Genomic DNA, 27569 nt, shown 5'->3' with positions numbered 1-27569 from the left:
CCACCAATGGCACATTAAGGAGCAGTACTGAGGGAGGATCACACTGTGGGAGGGACAGTACTGAGGGAGGGGCAGGTACTGAGGGAGTGTCACACTGTGGGAGGGGTAGTACTGAGGGAGGGTCTACTGAGGGAGGGGCAGTACTGAGGGAGGGGCAGTACTGAGGGAGTGTTGCACTGTGGGAGGGTCAGTACTGAGGGAGCACCGCACTGTGGAGGGTCAGTACTGAGGGAGCACCGCACTGTGGGAGGGGCAGGTACTGAGGGAGTGCTGCACTGTCCTGCTCCAGCCACAGAGGAGAAGTTGTGCTCAGGAACAGTTACGAACCCACCCATCAGTAGATCTCAGAGGTACAGAAATGATCAGAAGCTCCTGACGGGGAGCAGCAGAATCACCCTCATTCTTCCCTCTCCATCCACGAGGATGGAGTGTCATGGACCGTCGCTGAGAGCTGAAATCTGTGGGGGGGGGGGGGGGGGGTTCGGGGATCAGGCAGGGCCCAGGGTTAGATCAGTGATCTGATAGACTAGCAGGGTGGATCAGAGGGGCTGAATGGTCCTTGCTCTTGTTCTTTGTAAGCTGATGCAGTGTCTGCACTGTCCTGCTCCACTGGTTTTACTGGATCACAAGACAAACATTGGCAGTGAGAGAGCCTGGAGTTATCTACAGATTTATTGACCATCAGTGAGCAATTATTCGGTTGTGGATAATGCCACAGGAAGTCAGACATGGATTGGTTGCACAAACAATGGGCATTTCATCGATATCCTGGAATTATTCGGTCTTTTCTCAATCATCATTAGAAGGTCAGCAATAGATCAGGGCTGAGGTGTCTCATCAGAGGTGGACCTTCTGGTGTGGAGACAAGGCACTGAGAGAGGGGCAGTCCTGGGGGGTCCAGCACTGCTGGAGGGGCAGTCCTGGGGGGGGGGTGCAGAGCTGCTGGAGGAGTGGTACTCGGAGAGAGCTTCACCTCCGGTGGGAGAGTGCTGAGGCTGTTTTCCTGGTGTCCTGAGTGTGAAGGACATTTACCATGGTCAGTACTTGGTTGCTGTTTCAGAGACCTGCACACAACTGTACACAATGGTACGGGGGAGTGATTTCCTGTGCTACCAACACAACTGTACTTCCGGAGGACCATGTTGCTGTTCACTCTACTGGCTGTTCGAAACAGGAGTGAAGAAACAGAATCACTCTGAAATAGGCTTGAAAAAATCTGCTACAATAACTGATAAAATGCTGGAAACACTCAACAGGTCAGCCTAGGCCTGTCGGGCCATACCGTCTTCTCGCTGCTACTGTCAGGCAGGAGGTACAGAATCTGAAGTCCCACACCACCAGGTTCGGAAACAGCTACTTTCCTGCAATCTCACCGTACTTGTGCACATCTCATCTCGAAGAAACTGAGCTCACTTTTGGGGTTGAAGACTCTCTGTGAATGCTGATGGAGGCTTCGACCTGGACCATTGACACTGCTTCACAGTCATGTTATTGACTGGTCATAACGGTGATTACCCATTACACCTGGAACACTGATGTAAAAGCTATGGCTTCATGGTAAATTTGTAGATATTAATTTAGTTGTGCTTCAGAAGATAACATCACTGTGCTCCAATAATCACGCTTCCACTGAATCACACCTCACCCTATTGCACCACTCAACATCCACTTCAGTTACAGAAATGCAAACCCTAAAGCCATGATCTCCAGCTCACCAGTTGTAAATGAACTACTCCTATTCACCCTCTACAGAGAGGGCTCCCATTTTGAAGGTAACCATGACAACAGCCTTCAAAATTATCTCTTGCTGGCAGTTCAGAGTGTCACGTCATCTGTGAGATTCAGCTGGGGAGCCTTTGACTGGCAAACACACAATGGGCTGAATGTCCTCCTTCTGTGATACATTTCTACAATTCTTGTCCAGGGGGCTTTCGTTCTTTGGCTGAACCACCTGTACCGCCATCTCCTTCACCGATACAGAGCCCATGATGAGCCCATTGGCCTGGCCTTTGGCCCCTGCACTCAATCCTCCCTCCAGTAACTGTCCCGATAACCTCTGTTCCCTGTCTTTATGCTGTACACAACTCAATAACTCTAAGACCAAGGTTTTGTTGATTGACTGAGCAGCTTCAGGGACAAAATGGTCGGTCTGATTCCTGACACTTGCTCTTCATTGTCATGCACTTCCTCAAAAGCTCTCAAAATATGGAACATCTGGCCTTGTACACAGCTGTGTGGAATCCAAGGCAATCTACACACAATCAGCCACATGATCAAAGCTTCTGGATTGAGGATGGACATTAGGCCAGGCACGTGGAGATGCTACCATGGGATCTTCCATCTCCAGCTGAGAGCAGGTGGTTCTCAGTCCCATCCGTAACACACAGCACAATTCCTCTGGTGAGGGGAAGGTTCGAAACACACAGTTTATAAACTGGATCACTTTAATCCAATGTATCATAAATTGTTGTTGTACATCCAGGGATACGATCCTGTTTGACACCAATCTGACGATTTGATTCTGCTCCAATGTCCAGACGACCCTGGACCTGTCCAGTGGCATCAAGCGAATGGTAGCCTAAAGACCAGCCCTGTCATTTACATTCAGTGTGGTCACATTGTCCTCCTGTTCAGACAGAGGTGGGACCAGTGTCACCCAAAGGAAAACCCCCCAAACAGGATCTGGGAGTTAGATCTCAGGTAATGGGCACCCCCAGAGCAACACCACCCCCACCCACCCTATAACCCTTGACTCACCCACCCCTCAGCTCAACCTGACACCTAACCCAACATCCCCTGCCAACTACAGACCAACTCAGAACCAACTAACCACACCGTCCAATCACCAGCCCCCTCAATCCGGCTGTAACCAAACAAGAGACACTGTCTACTGTCCATCAGGCCGGCCATCCCACCCCCTCCACCAAGCCCACCTCCCAATCAGTGCTCATCCAACCCATTCAGCCCTGTGACCACCTAGTCCCCCCATGAAGGACAATTTTCAATCACCAGTTGTGGACAGACACGTTTACCCAGTCACCACTGGCCAGCATTGTCAGTGAGAGTCCTGGCCCCAAACACACATCCACACCATTACAATAAGGATGGGGCCCATCCCCACAAACAGCACCAATTCTGTCCTGCACCAGCTAGGCCCACACAGGGTGGGTCTGCTGAATCACTTACGGACCTCCTGGCCAGTGTCCCACCCACCACCCTCCATTACGGGGTAGGCATGTCTTGGGGCTCAGGTTCATTGAACCGATAATTGGATAATGGGGTTGTCCTGGGATGGGAGACCAGATGGGACTTAGGAGGTGATCTCACTGAAACACTCCAGGCTAGAAGAGGTGTCAAAGGACAATGCCGAGAGGAGGTGCAGGTCCCACTGTGAGAGCCCAAGCACAAAAATCCAGACTCCAGTATCGAATAACGGGGGAGTGTCCTACTGTGGGAGGGGTGGTACTGAGGGAGGGTCACACTGTGGGATGGGTGGTACTGAGGGAGGGTCACACTGTGGGAGGGACAGGACTGAGGGAGTACGCGGTTTCCGCGGGCACCCTAGCTGAGTTCCGCGCTCGGTGGGCCCCTCAGGGGATCGCGTGTGTCGTGGATGGTACAAACACGATTCTTATTTGAAGTGTTGCGTGTTGCGTTAACGGGTGTAGTGTTGCGTGTGTGTTTTGTTAGTATTAGTTTGCATTCTCCACTGTAGTTCTGTCGTTGTGTAGTTTCTTCTTTTCTGTATTAGATGTAGTGTATTGACACTGGTTGTCTTTTTGCAGTGCTTTTAGCCAATAAATGTTTATATAATAAAGAAGAGGGGCAGGACTGAGGCAGTGTTGCTCCTTCATCATTGCTGCCTTTTGTATGAGATTTTAAGTCAAGGCTCTTTCTGGTTCTTCAGGAGAACATGGAATCCTGTGTCAATATTTTAAAACATGGAGGAGGTCTCCCTGGTGTCTCAGGTCAATATTTACCCCTCTACTAACATCATCCACTCACTAGCGCTGTCTGTGGTGTGATCTTGCTGTGCACAGTTTGGCTGCCCTCATTGCCCCACTGCCACAGTAAGAGGTTCTGTGCTGCCCTTCCCTTGGCTCCTGCAGTAACAGAGTTCCCCATGTACCACCTGCTGTCAGAACTTCACCAAATATGCTCAATGGACAATGTTCTCCAGATAACCCAACCAACCCATCCACACTCTGGCAACAACTGCTTCGGAGCAGAAAGGAGACGAGACTTTTCCCACTGGGAGCAGACCCCAGGTTCCGGACAATCTTCCCTCCTGTTGTCCAGAATAGCAGCACCACCCAGTTCACACATACCAAAGGGCCTGGGTGAGTGGCCACTGTCAACCCAGACCGATTCCACATCACCATCCACTGCCTTCATATCACAACTCAGCACCACTCTGTTACCTACCTTGATTATCAACACCACTTTCCCCTTTGGGCTGTTCTTTCGGAACAGGGTATAACCTGGAACATTGCGCACCCAGTCCCTACAACTACGTCTCTGTAACAGTTATAACATCACACTCCTCTGTTGGTGTCAACTCATCACCAGTGTGGAGCGGTTATGTTTGTACACTGCTGCAGTGGTGGTGGGGTGTGGGTGGGGGCCATGGGTGGGTGAGGTTCCCTCCTCAGCCCTCCCCCTGCCCCAGTGGCAGCATCCCATTTCAAAGTGTAGACTCAGGTCTGCAGTGTAGAGGCAGAGAGACAGGAAGGGGTTAACACCAACTGCAACCATATCCGAGAACAAACCTCTGCCATGTCAGACTAGACACTGTCTCACGTCAATAGTGAATGCAGCACCGAGGGGCCACACTCACCAAAAGGACTGGCACAAATTCCACAGAGGTTAGTAATCCCATCCCACCAAGACCACCATCGACGGCACCCATTAAACTGCTGAGTTACTCACAGTCCATGAACAGTTGCTCAGACTGTGGGTGTGTTGAAGTGAGGTACTGTTACACATACACCTGGAAACTGACAACACCGGCAAGTCCCTTCATGCGCATTTGAAGGAAAACCTGTGAATCTTCTGGGATTCAGCGGCTCCAAGGGAATCAGAGAATTGAAGTGTTTAGAATCAGTTCAGGTATCTGTGAGCAGACCTGCTGCTGCAAAACTCCCTGAAAGTGTCACACCTTGCTCCATAAGTGTGTTGGTGAGCGTTTAATGGTGTACTCAGCCACAATTACAAACAGCATGTGGATTGTGTCCGAAGTATAATGAATTTTAAAATCACACACAATAGCCCTGAGACAACCCACACTGTTGTAGGAGAGCACAGTGTTGTTTCACAGTAACTGAACAGCACAGGAGATGGTCACTGAAATATTCAATGCAGCCCAAGCCCCAAGTACTCAGATGCACTGACCACAGAGTCACACAGCAGAGAAAGAGACCCTTCAGCCCACCATATCCATGCTGACCATCAAGTCCCCATCTATACTAATCCCATTTAGCAGCACTTAGTCCATAGCCTTCTATGTCTTGGCGATTCAAGTTCTCCACCGCTCCCCTGCCTCCACCATTCCCTCAGGGAGTTCCTTCCTCAGATCCCCTCTACACTTCTTACCCTTTACCCTAAACCTATGCCCTCTGGTTATACACATCTCTGCAATGGGACATTTTCTACTGTACACCCCGCAGATCCCACCTCAGTCTCTTCCACTCCAGGGAAAATAAACCCAGCCTACCCAGTCTCTCCTCGTAACCCTCCATCCCAGGCAATCTCCTCCGCACCCTCTCCAGTGGAGATTCATTGGTGCAGCAACCCTAGTATCCTTCTTCATCATCTGAGACCTCTTCATCCTCTGTTCCACGCACAGAGTGCCACTTTGGTTCCTAACGACCCCACACTTTCCACAGTTACCCTCTCGGGATTTTCGTTAACCTTACCTGCCAGTGATATTCTGTGTTCCCTCTTTGTCCTTTGAATGTCTTTCTGAAGTACCCATTACACTTTCCGTATTCCTGAAGGGCCTACGTGGTGTCAGCTCTCTACACTGGCCACAAGCTTCCTTCTCCATCTTTACCCTGCCCTCACTATCCCTTGACATCCTGGTCAAAATGCCCCCCCAGTGACACTCCAAACATTTACCCAGTCACATTCCCTAAGTTTAGGTCCAGTCCTTGCCTCTCCTATGGCAGGGAGCACTTTAAAAATTTCACCCCATCAAATCCTTTCGCAGATTCCAGTCAATAAGAGTGACAGCAGTAATTGTGCTTTATCAGTAACCTCTAACACTGCGATTTGGCCACATTTAAGCTCCTCTTTCTCTCACTATAGTATATCCCCAGCAAAGTGATCACCCCTCCACACCTCCCCTCCCCTCCCCACCACTCCCCTCCCCACCCCCCACCTTTTAGTTCCTCTGTTTTACCCAGATGGCCTCATTTGAGGAGCCCGCTAGCTGTCCCCCTTCATTCCCACAGTAATGGAGCATTTAATCAACAGAGCCCCACTGACACCCACCCCACCACCACTCCCGTTACCCCTGCAGGTTGTAAACCCTGCAACGTTCAGTTGCCAGTCCTGCCCTTCCTCCGACCATGTCACTGTGATAGCAACAATATCACGTTCCATGTGCTGATCAGTACTCTCCCCAGTCAGATTCCTTGCATTAAAATAGAAATTCAGCCTTGCATCCCTCCCATGTGCCTTATCGTACCCTTGTGTGCTCAGCTACTAACTATTGCTCCTATATTTCCTCATCTCTGACTCTGTGTCCCATTCCCCTGCCAAATTAGTTTAAACCCTCACTAACATCACAAGTAACCTCCCTACAAGGATGTTGGACCTGATCTGGTTCAGCTGCAACTCCTCCAGCATGTACAGGTTCACTTTCCCCAGAATGAGCCACATTGATCCAGCAATCTAAGCATTTTAATCTGTGACCTGGCTCCCTAATTTACTGTTGCAGGACCCTATCTGTGTCATTGGTACTGACATGGACCATGAGCTAAGGTTGTTTACCCTCCCCCTTTAGACTGCCCTGCAACTGTTCTGTGACATCATGACCCTGGCACGAGGGAGACCACACACCAGTCTGGATTCATGCCACAGAAGCTCCTGACTATTCCCCTCACTATCCAGTCTCCCACCCCTACTGCCCGTGGACCCTTGCTCCTCCCCCTCTGTGCAGTTGATCTATCCATGGTGTCAGGATCTTGGCTCTGGATGGATTCCCCAGAGATACATTCACCCTCTGTTTTCCAACATGGCGTGAGATGCACTCAGATGTTTCCTGACTACCTGCCTGGCTCTCTCCTCTGCCTGGTGGTCACCCATTCCCTCTCTGAACATCCTTCCTTAAGCTGTAGGGTGACCACCTTTAAAAACCTGCTGCCGTGTAACTTCCAGCCTCACGGATGCACTGCAGGGCCTTCAGCTAGCACCCAAGCTCCAAAACCCAACATTCATGTCGGCCCAACTGGAGACACCTCCCACAGATGTGGTCGTCCAGACTTCAAGAAATGTCTCAGAATCCCACACATTTCAGGCCATGCAACACGGGACTGATAGATAGATAGATATCTATATTAGTCACATGTACATCGAAACACACAGTGAAATGCATCTTTTGCGTAGAGTGTTCTGGGGGCAGCCCGCAAGTGTCGCCACGCTTCCAGCACCAACATAGCATGCCCACAATTTCCTAACCCGTACGTCTTTGGAATGTGGGAGGAAACTGGAGCACCCGAAGGAAACCCACGCAGACATGGGGAGAATATACAAACTTCTTACAGACACTGGTGGGAATTGAACCCAGGTCGCTGGTGCTGTAATAGTGTCACGCTAACCGCTACACTACCGTGCTTGCCCTCAGTCCCGACAGAAAGTCATTGGCACAAGTTATTAACTGAGCCTCTGTGGACAGTGCCATGGATTAGAGTTCATCAATTCTTGTAGTTAGGTGCTGTGATTTAGAAAGGGCCCCAAAAAATGAAATACAATCCATTCCCACACTTTACACGAACCATAAGAAATGAGGATTCTCACCACCCAGCTCCCTGACTGACACCAACATCACACTTTCCAACAAAGACCAGTAACCCAGCACCCAACCAGTGAGTCCATGTCATCCATTTAATTCTCTAACCAGCCTCCTACCTCCCACTGCACAGATATCACAGATATCAGCAGCTGCTGAACCAAACAGTGTCTGGGTGGTGGGGAAGTGCCATCCATAGCTCATCCAGCCAGTGAGAGTGACTAAATTCACAGCAAGTGTGTCACTTCTACATGCTGTCTATGTGTCGGTGGAGTCCACTTTATCGCTATGAAGCCCAATGGACAATTCATTATTAAATACAATAGTTTCATTTCCATAATTGAAGATTAGACCATTTCTCTTTCAACAGTAATGTTTTAATTTGTTAAGCATGAAGGCCCTAAAAGTGTTTGACTGCTGAGAGCTTCTGCTGGCAACACAGGTTGTCGAAAGGACAGAAGGAAATGTATTAATTCCCTGTGTGTGTGCCGGAGAACACTGATGCTGTTTATCACACGCTTCCTGACTCAGTCCTTAACTACATTTACAGTACTGAACCCTGGCCCCACCACACATGATTTACTGGGAATCACTGCAGACCTGCTTTACATGACTACAGCAAACGGCACCACCGGCTCTTTCATACAGGAGATGGTGTGGGCAGTCTTCGGCAGCTGAGATCTGCTGATTAGATGAATCAGCAAGAATAATGACTGCACAAGTTACTGGACTCCTGACTTTGTCACCAGTGAAACATAGTCCTCAATTCCCTCCACTTCCCCCCCCACCCCCCCCCCCACCCCCCCCCCCCCCCCCCCCCCCCCGGGAACATGGCCTTGGGTGAGGGACCTCCATGGGTCTCAGTGGCCAGTTCCAGCATCTGCAACACCAGCTGATGTTGAGTGGATCAGACCACCATGGGCTTCTGATGCTCATATGGCATCTGGCACACCACCCCCCCCAACCCCCCCCCCCCCCCCCCACTTGGCAGAGACAGTCAGCGGGAAGCGTGACTGCTTCCTCCCAGAGGTGTCATTGATACCATGGCTCAAATCAGGTAAGTCAGCCCAGAACAAGAATATTGAGGTGGATAGACGTTCACACTTCTGCGTTCAAGCAAGGCCGTGTCATCCCATCTACCCTTGACTGAATCTACCTCACTACAGTATGACACTTGCTTCCAGCAAGTTCTGGAGTGGATGTAATACCGAGGAGCCTAGTTCAGCTTTCATCACCTCCAGTCCAGAACCAAGACCATCCCAACCCCAGCCATAGGTCAGAGAATCAGAGCCATACAGCATGGAAACAGGGCCTTCAGCCCACCAAGTCGGTGCTGACCATCAACCACACCTCAACACTCATCCTAATTTATTCTCCTCACAGTCCCATCAACTGCCCCCAGATTCTACCATTCATCTACATACCAGGGGCAAATTAACCCACCAGCTAGCACATCTTTGGGATGTGGGAGGAAACTGGAGCACCCGGAGGAAACCCATGCAGTCACAGGGAGAACATACAAACTCCACACAGACAGCGCCCAAGGTCAGGATTGAACACGGGTACTACAGCTGTGAGGAAGTGGCTTGTCCAGTCATGGATTTACAGAACATAGTCAATACTTGTAACTACACTCACTGAGAGACTGAGGTCCATGGCACTGTTGACTTTGCTGATAAAGCAGCTGGGAGGTTGAGACTGTGGAAAACATGGATCAATATCTTGGGAGTCATGTCCCAGAGAAGGCAAAATCCCACATGCCCAGCACAGCCTTCAGCTGACTGAAGAGAGAAGCATTGGTAGACAACGACCTCGAAGCTCACACTGAGCTCATGAGCCAGTGGGGAGCAGCTGCCCTGCCCTCCTGAACCTTTGAGACAAGACCCAGCTCCAGCAGGTAGCTCAACAGCCGTAAAATGGTCTCTGCAAAATCTTCAGAACTATTGGTAGGGTGGGAAGGAAGGTTAATATCCTCTCCCAGTTCACAATCCCCAGTATCATGCTCTGACCACACTCGACCACCTGCACTGGACTGGCCACACCTGACACCCGACTCCCAAAGCAGGCACCCTATTCTAGGCTCTGTCATAGAGTCCCAGAGTCGTACAGCAGGGCAACAGGCCCTTCAGCCCAACTCATCCATGCCGACTGCATTGCCCAGTGAGCTATTCCCATCTGCCCGTAGTTGGCCCATAGACTTCTAAACCTCCCTTATCCATGTACTTATCTAGATGGCTTTTAAATGTTGCCGATGTGCCCACCTCAGCCACTATTTCATGCTGCTTGTTCCAAATACGCGCCAGCCTTTGCGTGAAGAAGCTGCCCCTGATGTCCCTTTTAAATCTCTCGCCTCTGACCTTAAACTTATACCCTCTTGTTTTTAGCTCCCCCTCCCTGGGAAAAAGACTGTGTGCTTTCACCCTGTCTATGCCCCTCATGATCTCATATACCTCTATCAGGTCACCCCTCAATTTCCTACGTTCCAGGGAATAAAGTCCTCATCTATGCAACCTCTCCGTGTAACTCAGGCCCCCAAGTCCAGGCAACACCCTGGTAAATCTTTTCTGCACGTACTGCTGTTGTGCCAGAAAAGTCCCCTCCCCACCCCGCCTCCCCAAGTAGTATGCAAAGGGGTGTATGTTGCTGAGGGGAATGGTCACAGGATGACACTGCACTGTCATTACTAGAGGTTATCTGGAGGACCCAGTGAGCACTCAAAATGGAGCAGCAATGTCCAGGAAGGCACTGAAGACCTCGAATCTCTCCAACGGGAGTCAGAGACCAAGGAGCAGAAGGATTACCGAACCTCCCACCCTCCGTGTCAGACACTGCCTGCCCAGCAGGGTCAGAGTCTGCAGTTCCAACACCCCACAACAGGAGCGGAAAAATCTTCCTCCATCCCGGCAGACTGCCCAACAGAGAAATCAACTCCACCAGACGTGGGGCCAGAACGTTACTCTCCCCCGAATGAGCCTCTGCGAATCCCACAGGATGGAATGAGGGTGGAGTCCTCACCAGTCCTGGTGCTCAGCAGCCCCAGCTCCACCAGATGTTACACATGGGCAGGACCCTCACTCTGAGTGATTCTTCCCATCCCCGACTCACCCCTCTCCTCCCCAACCCAACCTTCCCCTTCCTCAACACCCCTTTCATCCCCACCCCCTCCCCAACCTTCTCTTCCTCAACCCACTCATCGTCACACCCTCCCCTCCCCAACCCACCCCTTTCATCCCCACCCACACCCTCCCCGACTCACCCCTCCCCAACCCAACCTTCCTAATCTTCCCTTCCCTCAACCCACCCCTTTCATCCCCACCCCCTCTCCTCCCCAACCATCTCATCCTCTCGCTGATCTCCCCCTGCCTACACACCCCTCCTCTCCCCAAATCCCCTCTCCTCCAACCTTCCTCTCCCTGACCCCCCATCCCTCAACTCATCCCTTCCCACCTCATCCCTCCCCAACTCACCCCTCCCAGTCTTATCCCTCCATGACTCACCCCTCCCTTCCCTGACTCACTCTCCAACACTCTCTTAAGCATATGTCCATTTCACACTCCAGCCTTGCCCACAGTAACAGACAGGCAAGGTCCCCTGAGTAACACTGTGACAACTTTGCTGGGTGGTGTGGGGGGTTGCAATCATACGTCAGGAGCAGGAGGAGAGTCCTCAGCCCCTCGAGTCTTCTCCCTGTTCAGTATTGACATGGCTGATAGCATTTTAACCTTAAGTTTGCACTCCCATCGACTCCCAGTGACCTTTCACCCCTGGCTTATGGAGAATGTGTCCACCTCTCTGCAATGAAAATATTCAAAGCTTCTACCTCCCTTTGAGAAAGAGTGCCAAGATACAGTACATAATCCGAGAGAAATTAACTCCCTTCACCTCTGGCTTCAATGGGCGACCACTTGGAACACATTTATGCCCACTCTCCGTTTCCTGATAGTCGGTCAATCTTCTAGCCACTCCAATACGTTACCTCAGACACCATGAGCTTTAGTTTTCCATGGTAACTTTATCCCTGCACTGGAATCCTCCCGCTCCCTTTATCCACAGTGTGTTACTTCTTCCCAGAATTCCAATAAATCAATCAAACACCATTTCCCTTTCACAAACCATGTTGACTTTCCATGGAATTTTTCTAAATGTTCAGCTGCAACCTCTTGAATAATGGCTACTAACCTTTGCCTGACCTGAGTCTCACTGGCCTGTAATTTCCACCTGAATAGAAGAGGTACACTGGCATATTTCAATCCAGTGGAACTTTTCCTAAGCCAAGGGAATTTTGAAAAATAAACCCAATGCATCAACTATCTGACCAGCCAATCTTCAGACCCTGGGATGGTCCATCAGGAGCCAAAGACTTATCAATTATAGCTCCGACAATTTGCTCAGTCCCACTGCCCTGGTGACTGTAATATTCTCAAGTTCCTCCCTCCCTTCCAGTCCCCAACTGGCAGCTATTTCCCGAATGTTACTTACATTCTCCATTATAAAGACCAAGAAAGACTACCTGCCATCTGCTTGCCATTGTTAATTCTCAACCTCACTTTCTATAAGACCAACACCAGCTCTGTCAACTCTTTTCTCGTTAAAATATCAACAGAAACTTCACATTTCTATCTAACTTCATATTAACTCTAATTTTATTTCCTTATTAATCTTTTAATTAATCATTTTCACATTTTACCTGCTCTCCTGACGTGCCGCCCGTCCTTGTTCAGCTCCACACTTTTACTTTAATGTTGATCCCAACTTAAACTTTTTTTAGTTCAACAGGGATCTTTGGAATGTTTCTATCTATTCTGCGTATTCTGACAGATCCCCTTACAGTAAAACTCTGAGCACATACAAAGCATTTTAAATATGAACTTAAAAAGAAATTTACCCACAAACACCAATGCTTTGAATTGATTTTAAAATCAGGTGACTCGGAGCGGGTTCCAAATCACTTGAGGCAACGGGTTAATCTTTGTTACAGGGAGAGTCACCCACTGAAACATGGATTTTAATTCACAAATAGAAGGCAGGAGACAAGGGGAGGGGATGCGAGGCGAGGAGGCAAAGGAAGAGTGAGAATCATGGAATCGTACAGCACTGAATCAGGCCCTCTGGTCCATCTGGTCCATGCTGGCCGTGATGCCGATCTACACCAATCCCAACTGCCTGCATCAGACCCGTATCCCTCTACACCGTTCCTACCCGTACCTGTCCACACACCTGCAAGTATTGTAACTGTACCCACCAGCTCGTCCCAGACAGCCACCACCTTCAGGGTGAAGAACTTACCCCTCAGGTCTCCTTTACATTTCTCGCCTCTCACCTTAAACCCATGCCTCTAGTTCTAGACTCCCCTGCCCTGGGGAAAAGATTCTGACTTCCTACCCTATCCATGCCCCTCAATTTTCTCAATCTCCACAAGGTCTTCCTCAGCCTCCTGTGTCCCAGTGAGAATAACCCAGCCTGTCCCATCTCTCCTTGTACCCACAGCCGTCCATTCCAGGCAACACCCCGGTGAATCCCTTCTGCACTCTCTCCATTGTCACCACCTCTGTCCTGCAGCGTGGTGACCAGACTACACAATACTCCAACTGCGGCCTGACCACTGTTTTCCACAACATTAATAGGGGAAAGGAAGGAAGTTGGGGGAGAAGGATGAGGAGAAGGGGGAAGGAAGGTGAGGGATTGAGGCGGGGAGGAGTGAAGAGGGGGGAAGGAGGGGACAGGAGGGAGTGGGCAAGGGAGCCTACCTTTAACAGTCGCTGGCTCGGTGAAGCTCCCTGAGCTCTCCCCTGTCCACTCCTCTGTGGGCAGTCGGCCTACAACATCCACAGCTCCTGTGGCGGGTGTGCTGGTGTCCGTGGGGGCTGGTGGTGGCTGGCCAAACTGTCCGGTGGGGTCCACAGTCTCTGCTCCGGTCACCACACTGCCCTGGATCTGCTCCCAGTCAGTGAGTGGCTTCTTCCCCGCGGCAGGCAGCTGCTCCAACTGAGGCAGCTCGTTGGATTCCACAAGGTCTGATCTCACTGCGGGCTGAGTATCCACAGGCCACGGGTCACTGGCTGCAGTGTTCCATGTCTGCAGAGTCGGCACTGCCCAGGTAGGCCGGTGCGATCCCGGTGCTGTGGGCATTGGTCTGGGACTGCCCCAGTCACTCAGACCCCCTCCCTCAGAGCTGTGGAATTGCCCAGAGTGGCCTGGCCTCTCCAGAGCAGGCTGTCTGCTGCTCAGATGTTGCCGTGTGCGGGACTTAAGCCGGAGAGACCAGTGTGTCAGCGGGAAATCCCGGGACGTGGGCAGGGCCAGCCCGAGGTCTCCACTGCCCTCCACCCCTGCGGTCCACTGCCCTCGGCTCCCTGCAGAGTGACTCCTCGGACCACTGGACGACTGGACACCAGCAGCTGTGGGGCAGAAGAACAACTAGATTAATGGTTGGGCTTGGCAGCTGGAACAAAAGAATTAGAAGCAGAAGGAGGCCATTCAGCCCCTTGCTTCTGCTCCACCATTCAATACCATCACGGTTGGTCTATTTCAGCCCCATTTTTCCATATCCCTTGATTCCCAAACACCCAAAAATCTATCAGTCTGGGCTTTAAGTATTCCAGAGACTGAGCCTCCACATCCCAGTTGGACAGAGGATTCCAATGGTTCTCCTGTCATATTCTAAGGAAAGGTCAACTCCACATCTACACATTGAGCACCATGAGAATCTTGTATTTCAATGAGATGCCCTTTCATTCTTCTCAACTCAAGGGTGTGTAGGCTCATTTTGCACAATCACTTGTCATTGACCAAAGCACCACTGCACTCCCTCCTTACACAGGAGACCAGAGCCATCGACAAGATCCAAGGTGAGACCTCAACTGGGCTCTATGTACTTGGAGCAAATCCTCTTGCAGTAGAGGTCAACATACTGTACAAGGAAGACAAAAGAGACTGCAGGTGGAAACAGAAAGCTAGATGTACCCAGCAGGTCAAGCAGCATCTGTGGAGGCAAAGGTGTAAGTCAACATCTCTGGTTGAGACCTTGCGTCAGGACCGAGAGGGAACAGATCACCAGGATATGAAGGGGGTTGGATAGGGGCTGGTAGGTGATAGGTGGAACTGGGTGGAGGAAGGGGGTGGGAGGGAGAAGAAAGTGAGATGGACAGGTGAGAGTACGTGGGAAATGGAAAACTTAATGTTCATACCATTGGGTTGGAAGTGGAATATGGGATTGAACATAGAACACTGCAGCACAGGACAGGCCCTTCAGCCCACAATGTTGTGCCAACATTTTATCCTGCTCTAAGAGCTATCTAACCCTTCCCTCCCACATAGATGAAGAAGGTTCCATACAAGGACACTCACATCACCCAATGCACCAACACCTTTCAGTCTCTCACCACTTAAAAAATACTCCATCTTTCCGGTTCCTTCTACCAAACTGGATCACCTCACTTTTCCATTTTACATTCCACCTGCCAAGTCCTGGTCCATTCAGCTGGGCTATCTGAGGCCTCTATGCCTCGTCCACACAGCTTTGTATCATTGGAAAATCTGGAATTATTACACCGGTCCCCTCAGTGAAATCATTGACACAGACTGAACAGCTGATCCAAGCTGCACTACCTCATTAGTCCCAACCTCCCACATTAATCTTGTTCTCTCGCAATGTGAATGGACAGAATATATAAAGAGCAAAGAATAGCAAAATGATTAGCAAGGAAAATTTGAAATAGAAAATAAAGAAATGTAAACCAGTTAGTAATAATTTATACAGATATTTAAAAAGGAAAAGCTGACAAAGTGAGCATTGGCCCTATCAACAGTGTCCAGGGAATTAATAATTGAAAGCAAGGATAGTCAGACATTCTGCCTCAGTCTTCACTCCACAATACTGCTCCAAAAAGCAATCCCAGTTGGATTCCACAAATTCTTGCCAGTTTGGTTCATCCAGTCCACAGGGATCGGTGCTGGGGCCTCAACTTCCCACATTTATAGAAATGACTTGGACAAAGGCACTGTGAAGGTGTAGTTGTTAAATTTGCAGATGACACAAAGGTAAGTAGAAAAGTAAATTGTAGGGAGGCTAGGAGGGGATAGAGATGTCCATTTTTACCAGGGAAAATAAAACAAACCTACGATCTAAATGGTGAGAGGTTGCAGAGCTCTGCAGTGCAGAGGGATCGAGGTGTCCCAGTGTATGACTTGCAAGAGACAAGTATCAGATATAACAAGTAATTAGGAAAGCTAACAGAGCATTAATATTTATTGTGATGAGAAATTAATACAAATGTAGGGAGGTTGTGCTTCAGTGCAACAGGCATTGGTGAGACCACATCTCGGCTGCTGGGTACAATATCGGTCTACTTATTTAAGGAAGGAAATTAATGCGTTGCAAGCAGTTCAGAGAAAGTTTACTGGACTGATAAATGGAAAGGGCTGGTTGTGTTATGCAAAAAGATTGGTATTGTTTCTCTCGCCACTGAAACTGCCTGGTCTGCTGAGTGCAGCAGGTTCTGTTTTATTTTAGATTTCAGCATCTGCAGCATTCAAGGTGTTATTGCTGGAACTTCCTGCCTCTCACATGTTGACCAAGGCTGGTCAGTTTATATGCTTGATTCCAAATTCCAAATGTAGGTAATCCACTTAACTTAAAAAGACACCACCTCTACCACCAAGAAGGACAAGGGCAGCAAGTGCAGGGAAACACCACCAGCTCCAGGTTCCCCTCCAAGCCACACCCCTCTGACCTTGACATAAAAGCCCAGTCCTAGATCATTGTTGGCTGTAAATCCTGGAACCCTCCCCAACAGCAATGTGGGAGCACCTTCCCCAAAGGGACTGCAGCGGTTCGAGAAGGTATCTCACCACTTTTTACACTTTAGAAGAAGACGAGACCTTGAATAGGTGCTACACAATAGGACGTGTGACAATATACTCAACTTGACTTGATCACAGGCACATAGAAACATATAAGCAGCATTCACAGGAAAAACAAATTAGACACAAGTTTTACACAAGTTGTTTATTGACTACAGCTCCGCCTTCAATACTATAATTCCAAGCAAGTTCATCACTAAACTCCGAGACCTGGGACTCAACACCTCCCTTTGTAACTGGATCCTTGACTTTTTGACCAACAGACCACAATCAGTGTGGATAGGCAGCAATACCTCCAGCACGATAATTCTGAACACCGGTGCCCCGCAAGGCTGCGTCCTTAGCCCTCTACTCTACTCCCTATATACTGTGTGGTCAGGTTCTGCTCTAACTGCATCTACAAGTTTGCAGATGATACCACCGGAGTGGGCCGTATCTCAAATAACAATGAGTCGGGACACAGGAAGGAGATAGAGAGCTTAGTGACATGGTGTCATGAAAATAACCTTTCCCTCAATGTCAACAAGACAAAAGAGCTGGTCATTGACTTCAGGGGGTGGTGTACATGCACCTGTCTACATCAATGGTGCTGAGGTTGAGAGGGTTGAGAGCCTGTCCTGGTCAAATCACATAGATGCCACAGCCAAGAAAGCTCACCAGTGCCTCTACTTCCTCAGCAGACTAAAGCAATTTGGTATGTCCCCTTTGACACTCACCAGCTTTTATCGATGCACCATAGAAAGCATCCTATCTGGATGTATCACAGCTTGATATGGCAACTGCTCTGCCCAGGACCACAAGAAACTGCAGAGGGTTGTGGACACAGCCCAGCACATCACAGACACCAGCCTCCCCTCCTTGGACTCTGTCTTTACCTCTCACTGTCTTGATGTAGCAGCCAGCATAATCAAAGACCCCACCCAACCGGGACATTCTCTCTTCTCTCCTCTTCCAGCGGGTAGAAAATACAGGAGCCTGAGGGCACGTACCACCAGACTTAAGGACAGCTTCTACCCCACTGTGATAAGACTATTGAACAGTTCCCTTCTACGATGAGATGGACTCTGACCTCACGATCTACCTTGTTGTGACCTTGCACCTTATTGCACTGCACTTTCTCTGTAGCTGTGACATTTTACTCTGTACTGTTATTGCTTTTACCTGTACTACATCAATGCACTCCCTACTAACCCAATGTAACTGCACTGTGTAATGAATTGACCTGTACAATCGGTATGCAAGGTCATTCTCTCTTCTCTCCTCTTCCTTCAGGTAGACGATACAGGAGCCTGAGGGCACATACCACCAGGCTCAAGGACAGCTTCTATCCCACTGTGATAAGACTATTGAACAGTTCCCTTCTACGATGAGATGGACTCTGACCTCACAATCTACCTTGTTGTGACCTTGCACCTTATTGTCTACCTGCAATGCACTTTCTCAGTAGCTGTGACACTTTATTCTGTACTGTTATTGTTTTTACCTGTACTACATCAATGCACTCTGTACTAACTCAATGTAACTGTACTGTGTAATGAATTGACCTGTATGATCGGTTTGCAAGACAAGTTTTTCACTGGACCTCGGTACAAGTGACAATAATAAACCAATACAAGAACACAATTAGAACAAGAAAAAACACACACTTTAGTGCTAATCCTAATGCCCTGCCATTTACTCTACGTGTCCCACCAGAATTTGACATCCCAAGGTGCATACCTCACACTTACATAAAACATAGAACATTATATAAGATTACAGCACAGTACAGGCCCTTCGTCCCACAATGTTTTGCCAATATTTTATTCTACTCTAAGATCTATCTAACCCTTCCCTCCCACATAGCCCTCGTTTTTCTATCATCCATGTGCCTATCTAAGAGGGTCTTAAATGACCCTAATGTATCTGCCTCCACCACCTCTGCAGGCAGTGCGTTCCACGCACCCACCACTCTGTGTAAAAAAAACTTAACTCTGACACCTCCCCTGTACCTTCGCCCAATTACCTTAAAATCATGCCCCGTCATGTTAGCCATTTTCACCCTGGGAAAAAGTCTCTGACTGTCCACTCGATCTATGCCTCTTATTATCCTGTACACCTTTATCAAGTCGCCTCTCATCCTCCTTTTCTCCAAAGGGAAACGCCCTAGCTCACTCAACCTATCCTCATAAGACATGCTCTCCAATCCAGGTAGCATCCTGGTAAATCTCCTCTGCACCCTCTTTAAAGCTTCCACATCCTTCCAATAATGAGGCAACCAGAACTGAACACAATACTCCAAATGTGGTCTTACCAGAGTTTTATAGAGCTACATTACCTCGTGGCTCTTGAACTCAAAACCCCAACTAATGAAGCCAACACACCATATGCCTTCTTAACAACCCTATCGACCTGTGCAAGTACTCCCTAAACAACCTCCACATTTCCATCGTGCACTTCCCCAAGAACATCTGTTCCCAATTTACAATCCCAAATTCCTGCCTAATAGCATCATAATTCCCCCTCCCCCACTTAAATACTTTCCCACATCATCTGCTCCTATCCCTCTCCAAGGCTATGGTAAAGGACAGGGAGTTATGGTCACTGTCCCCAAAATGCTCTCCCACTAAGGGATCTGAAACCTGATCAGGCTCATTGCCTAGTACCAGGTCCAGTACGGCCTCTCCTCTAGTCGGCCTGTCCACATACTGTGTCAGGAATCCTTCCTGGACACTCCTAACAAACACAGCCCCATCTATCCCCTTTACACTAAGGAGGTGCCAATCAATATTTGGGAAGTTGAAATCATCTATGACAACAACCCTGTTATTTTTGCACCTCTCCAAAATCTGCCTCCCGATCTACTCCTCGGTGTCTCTGCTGCTGTTGGGGGGTCTGTAGAATACTCCAATAGAGTGATTTTGGTTCTGACTTCCACCCACACTGACTCAGTAGACAATCCCTCCAGGACTGTGACACTGTCCCTGATCAGCAAAGCCACTCCCCCACCTCTTTTACCTCCATCCCTGTCCCCTTAGAAACAGCTAAACCCCGGAATATCCAGCAGCTATTCCTGCCCTTGCGACAGCCAAGTCTCTGTAATGGCCACAATGTCGTAGTTCCATGTACTTACCCACGCTCTAAGTTCATCAGCCTTGTTCCTGATACTTCTCACATTAAAGCAGACACACTTCAGCCCATCCAACTGACTGCAATTTTGCCGTTTCAACTGCCGATCCTTCCTCAGTCTTTCTACACTCTGCATCTAGTTGTACACTAAATACACCAACATCTAACCTATCACTCTGGTTCCCATTGCCCTGCCAAACTAGTTTAAACCCTCCCGAACAGCTCCAGCAAACCTGCCCGCAAGAATAGTTGGTCCCCCTCCAGTTCAGGTGTAACCTGTCCCTTTTGTACAGGTCATACCTTCCACAGAAGAGATCCCAATGATCCACAAATCTGAAACCCTGCCCCCTGCACCAACTCCTCAGCCACACATTCATCTGACAAATCAATCTATTCTTCCCCTCACTGGCACGTGGCACAGGCAGCAATCCAGAGATTACTACCCTTGAGGTCCTGCTTTTCACCTTCCTACCTAGCTCCCAATATTCCCTCTTCAGGACCTCATCTCTTTTCTTACCTATGTCATTGGTACCAATATGTACCACAACCTCCGGTTGCTCACCCTCCCCCTTCAGAATGCTGTGGACCCGATCCAAGACATCCCTGACCCTGGCACCCAGGAGGCAATATACCATCCGGGAGTCTCTTTCACGTCCACAGAATGTCCTGTCTGCCCCCCTTACTATGGAATCCCCTATCATTACCGCTCTCCTCTTCTCCCCGCTTCCCTTCTGCGCCACACAACCAGGCTCAGTGCCAGAGACCTGGTCACTACGGCTTTCTCCTGGTTGGTCATCCCCCCCAACAGTATCCAAAGCGGTATACCTGTTATTAAGGGGAATGGCCACAGGGGTACTCTGCACTACCTGCCTATTCTCCTTCCTTCTCCTGACAGTCACCCAGCTACCTGCCTCCTGCAGCTTTGGAGTGACTGCCTCCCTGTAGCTCTTATCTATGAACGTTCTCCTGTAGGAGCTGAAGGTCATCCAGCTACAGCTCCAGTTCCCTAACACGGACTGTAAGGAGCTACAGCTGGATGCATCTCGTGCAGATGTAGCTATCAGGGACACTGGAGGTCTCCCAGAACTCCCAGCTCACAAGATGAACACAATGGTATCTACTCTGGCCTGGCACTAAAGGAAAAATCAAAGAAAGAAAGAAACCAGATTGTCTGGATTAAATTCCATGTCAACTCTCCAGCTGATCTGTGTCCCACTGTTATCTTTTGACAACCTTCTTCACTATCCACAACTCCTCCAGTGTTCATGTTTTTGACAAAATTACTAATCAGACCACCTACATTCTCATCCAAGTCACTTAAACATGTGACAAACAGCAAAGGTTGCAGTGCCGATCACTGTGGTGCACAACTTGTTCCAGACAGAGAAACATCCATCCACCACTCCCCTCGGCCTCCGACCATCCAGCCAACATTGGATTCAGTTTGTCAATGCACCGCAGATCCCTTGCACCTTAACCTTCTGGAGCTACCATAGAACCTTAGAACCATAGAACACTACAGCACAGAAAACAGGCTATTCGGCCCCTCTGGTCTGGGCTGAAACTGTACCACGCGGGACTATCTCAAAAGCCTTGCTGAAGTCCATGTAAACCACTCTGCCTTCATCAATTTTCTTTGTGGCCTCTTCAAAATCTCAATCAGACTTGTGAGACATGATCTGCACAAAACCTTGCTGGCTCCTCCTCATCAGTCCCTGCCTTTCCAAGTGAACATAAATCCTGTTCCTCAGAATCTTCTCCAACAACTTCCCTCCCACTGACGTCAGGCTCACCGGCCTGTAGTTTCCAGGCTTATCCCTACTGCCCTTTTTGAACAAGCAGACATGAACTATCTTCCTATCCTAACAACAGCAGCCCTCCTCCCATCCTCTGGTATCTCACCCATGGCAAACGAAGATGCAAAGATCTCCATTAGAGCCCCAGCAATCTCCCCCTTGCTTCCCTTAGCATCCTGGGATACATCCCATGAAGCCCTCGGATTTATCCTCCCTGATACTTGGAACACATCATCCTTCCCGATACAGACATGCTCCAGAATATCAGTACTTTCTTCCCTTAACTCTGCACCTTCACATCCTTCCCCCCTGGTGAATACCAACGAGAAGAATTCATTCAGAGCCTCGCTCATATCCCCTGGCTCCACAAATAGATTATCCCTTTGGTCCCCGAGGGACCTACTCTTTCCCAAGCCATACCCTTCCTTGCAATGTACTTGTGAAAGGTTTTAGGATTCTCCTTAATCCTATTTGCTAGGGTCATGGCCTTTACCTCCTAACATCTTTCTTTTCTCCTATATCACAGAACTTAGAACATATTGAGTGAATGGCTCAGGGTAGGAGTGGAGCTCTTGAGGCTTTGGCTCGAGAGGCTTCGGCTCGAGAGGCTTCGGAGAGCAGAGGCTGAGGAAGAGCTTGCACCCAGAGAAGGTAAGGCCAGGTAAGTACCTTTATTTTAAATACTTAGAAGTAGGTAGTGATGGCAGCAGTTAGGGCAGTCGTGTGCTCCGTATGCGGTACGTGGGAAGTCAGGGACAGCACACTTGTCCCTGATGACTACACCTGTAAAAGATGCATCCAGCTGCAGCTCCTGACAAACTGTGTTAGGGAATTGGAGCTGGAGCTGGAGCTGGATGAACTTCGGATCACTCGAGAGGAAGGGGCAGATATAGACAGGAGTTTCAGGGAGATAGTCACCCCTAAAAGTCAAGAGGCAGGTAGCTGGGTGACTGTCAGGAAAGGGAAGGGGTATAGACAGAAAGATCAGAGCACCCCTGTGGCCATTCCCATCAACAATAAGTATACCCTTTCGGATACTGCAGGTGGGGACAACCTACCAGGGACAAGTTGCAATGGTCGCGTCTCTGGCACTGAGATGGAACCCTCGGCTCAGAAAGGAAGGAGGGAAAAGAGGAGAGCAGTAGTGATAGGGGATTCAATAGTTAGGGGGACAGATAGGACATTCTGTGGGAGGGATCGAGAATCCCAGATGGTCTGTTGCCTCCCTGGTGCCAGGGTCCGCGATATCTCGGATTGAGTTCTCGATACTCTTAGGAGGGAGGGTGAACAGCCAGATGTCGTGGTCCACGTAGGGACCAGTGACATGGATAGGAAGGAGTAGGAGGTCCTGCAGAGAAAATTTAGAGAATTAGGTGCAAAGTTGAAGGACAGGACCTCCAAGGTTGCAATCTCAGGATTGTTACCTGTGCCACAAGCTAGTGAGGTGAGAAATAGGAAGATCATGCAGCTAAATACGTGGCTAAGGAGATGGTGCAGGAGTGAGGGCTTCATGTTCCTAGACAATTGGGCTTTGTTCCAGGGAAGGTGGGACCTGTTCCGACGGGACGGTTTGCACCTGAACTGGAGGGGGACTAACATACTTGCAGGTAGGTTTGCTAGTGCTGCTCCGGGGGGTTTAAACTAGATTTTCAGGGGGAGGGGAACCAGAGTGTTAGAGCAGATAGTGAGGTGGAGGGGGATAAAGGTCATGCGAGGACTGCAGGTATCGACAGAAATCAAAGGTTTGTACGTGATAGAAATGTTCTCAGGTGCATCTATTTCAATGCAAGGAGTATTGTAGGTACGGCAGATGAGCTTAGGGCGTGGATTGGCACGTGGGATTACGACATTGTTGCTATTAGTGAGACTTGGATGCAGGAGGGGCAGGACTGGCAGCTTAATGTTCCGGGGTTCCATTGTTTCAGACGTGATAGAGGGGGAGGGATGGAAGGGGGAGGAGCGGCGTTACTGGTCAGGGAAAATATCACAGCTGTGCGTAGACAGGACAGCCCGGAGGGCTCGTCTACAGAGGCCATATGGGTGGAGCTGAGGAACAGGAAAGGTGTGGCCACACTAATAGGGTTGTATTATAGACCGCCCAATAGTCACAGAGAATTGGAGGAACAAATCTGTAGTGAGATAGCAGACCGATGTAAGAAACAGAAAGTTATGATAGTAGGAGATTTTAAACTTTCCACATATTGACTGAGACTCCCACACTGTGAAAGGGTTGGATGGCTTGGAATTTGTCAAATGTGTTCAGGAAAGTTTTCTAAATCAATATATAGAGGTACCAACGAGAGAGAATGCAATACTTGATCTCCTATTAGGGAACCAGGCAGGTCAGGTGACAGAAGTATGTGTAGGGGAGCATTTTGGGTCCAGTGACCATAATGTCATTAGTTTCAAGTTAATTATGGATAAGGACAGGTCTGGTCCTGGAGTGGAGGTTCTAAATTGGAGAAAGGCCAATTTTGTGGAAATGAGAAAAGATCTAGGAAAAGTGGATTGGGATAAGTTGTTTTCTGGCAAGGACGTGCTCAGTAAGTGGAAGGCCTTCAAAGGCAAAATTTTGAGAGTGCAGAATTTGCATGTTCCTGCTAGGATTGAAGGCAAAGTTAACAAGCATAGGGAACCTTGGTTTTCAAAAGATATTGGTGCTCTGGTTAAGAAAAAGAGAGAGGTGTATAGCAGGTATAGGCAACTAGGAACAAATCAGGTACTTGAAGAATATAGAAAAAGTAAGAAAATACTAAAAAAGGAAATCAGGAAGGCAAAAAGGCGACATGAGGTTGCTTTGGCAGATAACGGGAAGGTAAACCCAAAGGGTTTCTACAAGTATATGAAGAGTAAAAGAATAGTAAGGGACAAAATTGGTCCCCTAGAAGATCAGAGTGGATGTCTGTGTGTGGACCCTCAGGAGATGGGGGAGATCTTAAGCAGTTTTTTTGCATCAGTATTTACTCAGGAAACTGGCATAGTGGATATGGAAGGAAGGAAAACAAGCAGTAGTGTTATGGAACATATAGAGATTAAAGAGGAGGAGGTGCTTGCTGCTTTACAGCGAATAAAGGTAGATAAATCCCCCAGGCCTGATAAGATAGTTGCTCGGACATTGAGAGAGACTAGTGTAGAAATTGCAGGGGCCCTGGCAGATATATTTACAATGTCCTTAGCCACGGGTGCGGTGCCGGAGGACTGGAGGGTAGCTCATGTTGTTCTGTTGTTTAAAAAAGGCTCTAAAAGTAAACCAGGTAATTACAGGCCAGTGAGCCTGACATCAATAGTAGGTAAATTATTGGAAGGTGTTCTGAGAGATCGGATATACAAGTATTTGGACAGCCAAGGGCTGATTAAGGATAGTCAGCATGGCTTTGTGTGTGGTAGATCGTGTTTAACAAATCTTGTAGAGATTTTTGAGGAGGTTACCAAGAAAGTAGATGAAGGAAAGGCAGTGGATGTTGTCTGCCTGGACTTTAGTAAGACCTTTGACAAGGTCCCACATGGGAGGTTAGTTCAGTCACTAGGTATCCATGGAAAGCTTGTAAACTGGATTCGAAATTGGCTGTGTGGGAGAAGACAGAGTGTGGTAGTGGATGATTGTTTCTCAGACTGGAGGCCTGTGACTAGTGGTGTGCCTCAGGGATCTGTGCTGGAGCCATTGTTGTCTGTTGTCTATATCAATAATCTCGATGATAATGTGGTAAATTGGATCAGCAAGTTTGCTGATGACACTAAGATTGGAGGTGTGGTGGACAGCGAGGAAGGCTTTCAAAGCTTGCAGAGGGATCTGAACCAACTGGAAGAATGGGCCAGAAAATGGCAGATGGAATTTAATGCAGACAAGTGTGAGGTGTTGCATTTTGGAAGGACAAATCAAGGGAGGACACACACAGTAAATGGTAGGGCACTGAGGAGTGCGGAGGAACAAAGGGATCTGGGAGTTCAGATACATAATTCCCTGAAAGTGGCGTCGCAGGTAGACAGTGCTGTAAAGAAGGCTTTTGGCATCCTGGCATTCATAAATCGAAGTATTGAGTATAGGAGTTGGGATGTTATGGTGAGGTTGTATAAGTCACTGGTGAGGCCAAATTTGTAGTATTGTGTGCAGTTCTGGTCACCTAACTATAGGAAGGCTATCAGTAAGATTGAAAGAGTGCAGAGGAGATTTACTAGAATGTTGCCGGGTCTTCAGGAGTTGAGTTACAGGGAAAGATTGAACAGGTTAGGACTTTATTTCTTGGAACGTAGAAGAACGAGGCCAGATTTGATAGAGGTTTACAAAATTATGAGGGGCATAGACAGAGTTAATGCGAGTAGGCTCTTTCCACCTAGATTAGGAGAGATAAGTACGAGAGGACATGGCTTCAGGGTGAAAGGGGAAAGGTTTGGGGGAACATTAGGAGGAACTTCTTCACTCAGAGTGGTGGGAGTGTGGAACGAGCTGCCATCTGATGTAGCAAATGCGGGCTCACTCTTAAGCTTTAAGAATAAATTGGATAGATACATGGAGGGAAGAGGTCTGGAGGGTTATGGACTGGGTGCAGGGAAGTGGGACTAGCGGAATAACGTTTCAGCACAGACTAGAAGGGTCAAATGACCTGTTTTCTGTGCTGTATTGTTCTATGGTTCTATTCCCTTTAAACCTCAAAGGACTCATTCCTTCCAATTCCCTATACCTAACACACACTTCCTTCTTTTCCCTGATCAAACAGTCAATATCGTTTATTCACCACTAAACTTACCATCTTTGCCTCTTACCATTACAGGGACACGCTGACTCTGAATTGCTACTGTCTCGACCTCAGACACCTCCCACTCATCAGATGTTGCTTACCCTCTTGCTCCCGATCTCTCTCTCCCAGGCCCTGTCTATTGAAATCCATCTTCCCCCAGTTTAGACCCAACCTTGAGGACCAACCTTATCTTTTTCTGTAACCACCTTGAAGGTTACCAAACTATGGTCACTGTTGGCAAAGGGTTCCTCACTTGCGTCCTCATTCCTTCAGGTAAGGTCCAGTACAGCCCCCTCCCTAACAGGACTCTCCACATACTGCTTCAAAAAATTCTCTTGGATCCATTTTACAAATTCCACCCCATCTAAGTCCCTCGCACTAAAGTAATATTGGAATATTGGAAGGTCAAAATTCCCAGTACTACAACCCCATTGATTTCACACCCTTCCAAGATCAAAATACTGAAGATCCTGGAAATCTGAAATAAAATCTGAAACCATTGGAAATACTCAGCAGATCAGGCAGCTCCTGTGGAGAAGCAGAGTTAACAGGTAAATGACCTTTCAGGTAATGAATTTGAAGAGGCCTTGCTGATCGAAGCACATGGGAACATGCAAGGGGCCAACAATGGCCACATCCTGGAGGAACACTTTTCCTTTCGGACCTGTGGTTGGGGAATGGCTGGCTGGGGCCCCAATTATCAACGGCATCTCAGCAAAGAACAACAAAAGGCTCACTAATGTGCAACGTAACTATTTGCTGAAATAGTCAGGATTTTGCATAGCTTCTTTCATCTGTAGTTTCACACAAATATCATTCTCACTGGATGATGAGATCATGTGAACCAAAAAAACAAAGCAAAATTCCAAGGAGAGAGGAATCACAGGGAACGACTGCAGTCAGAACATCAGATGGACCCTTGGGCCAGGGTCTGACAGTCAGCCCTTGAGCCGGTTCCCTTATCCTGACCCTGCCCACGTGCATCCATTGATACCATTACCCAGCAGAGAATAATTTGTGGAGCACAGAAATGGGCCCTTCCCCACAACATCCATT

The 27569-nt window shown here is 48.6% G+C and overlaps 2 protein-coding genes across 5 annotated transcripts in view; both read right to left on the bottom strand.

Annotated features, from left to right (window-relative positions):
- The window catches only part of rfxank (regulatory factor X-associated ankyrin-containing protein), an 830559-nt gene that overhangs the window by 656373 nt on the left and 146617 nt on the right, over window positions 1-27569 (bottom strand). The gene's annotated exons all lie outside the window — the stretch shown is intronic.
- Window positions 1-27569, bottom strand: part of ncanb (neurocan b) — a 175723-nt gene that overhangs the window by 75976 nt on the left and 72178 nt on the right. For both annotated transcript variants that reach the window (XM_052037702.1, XM_052037701.1), the window contains exon 7: window positions 13759-14409. In XM_052037702.1, coding sequence (XP_051893662.1) covers window positions 13759-14409 — 651 coding nt within the window. The remainder of the gene's footprint in view (window positions 1-13758; window positions 14410-27569) is intronic.

Source organism: Pristis pectinata, chromosome 24 (genome assembly GCF_009764475.1).
Source record: "Pristis pectinata isolate sPriPec2 chromosome 24, sPriPec2.1.pri, whole genome shotgun sequence".
In the NCBI taxonomy this organism is placed as follows: Eukaryota; Metazoa; Chordata; class Chondrichthyes; order Rhinopristiformes; family Pristidae; genus Pristis; species Pristis pectinata.
Note: the sequence above shows the minus strand (reverse complement) of the source record. Positions and strands in the feature narration are given on the sequence as shown.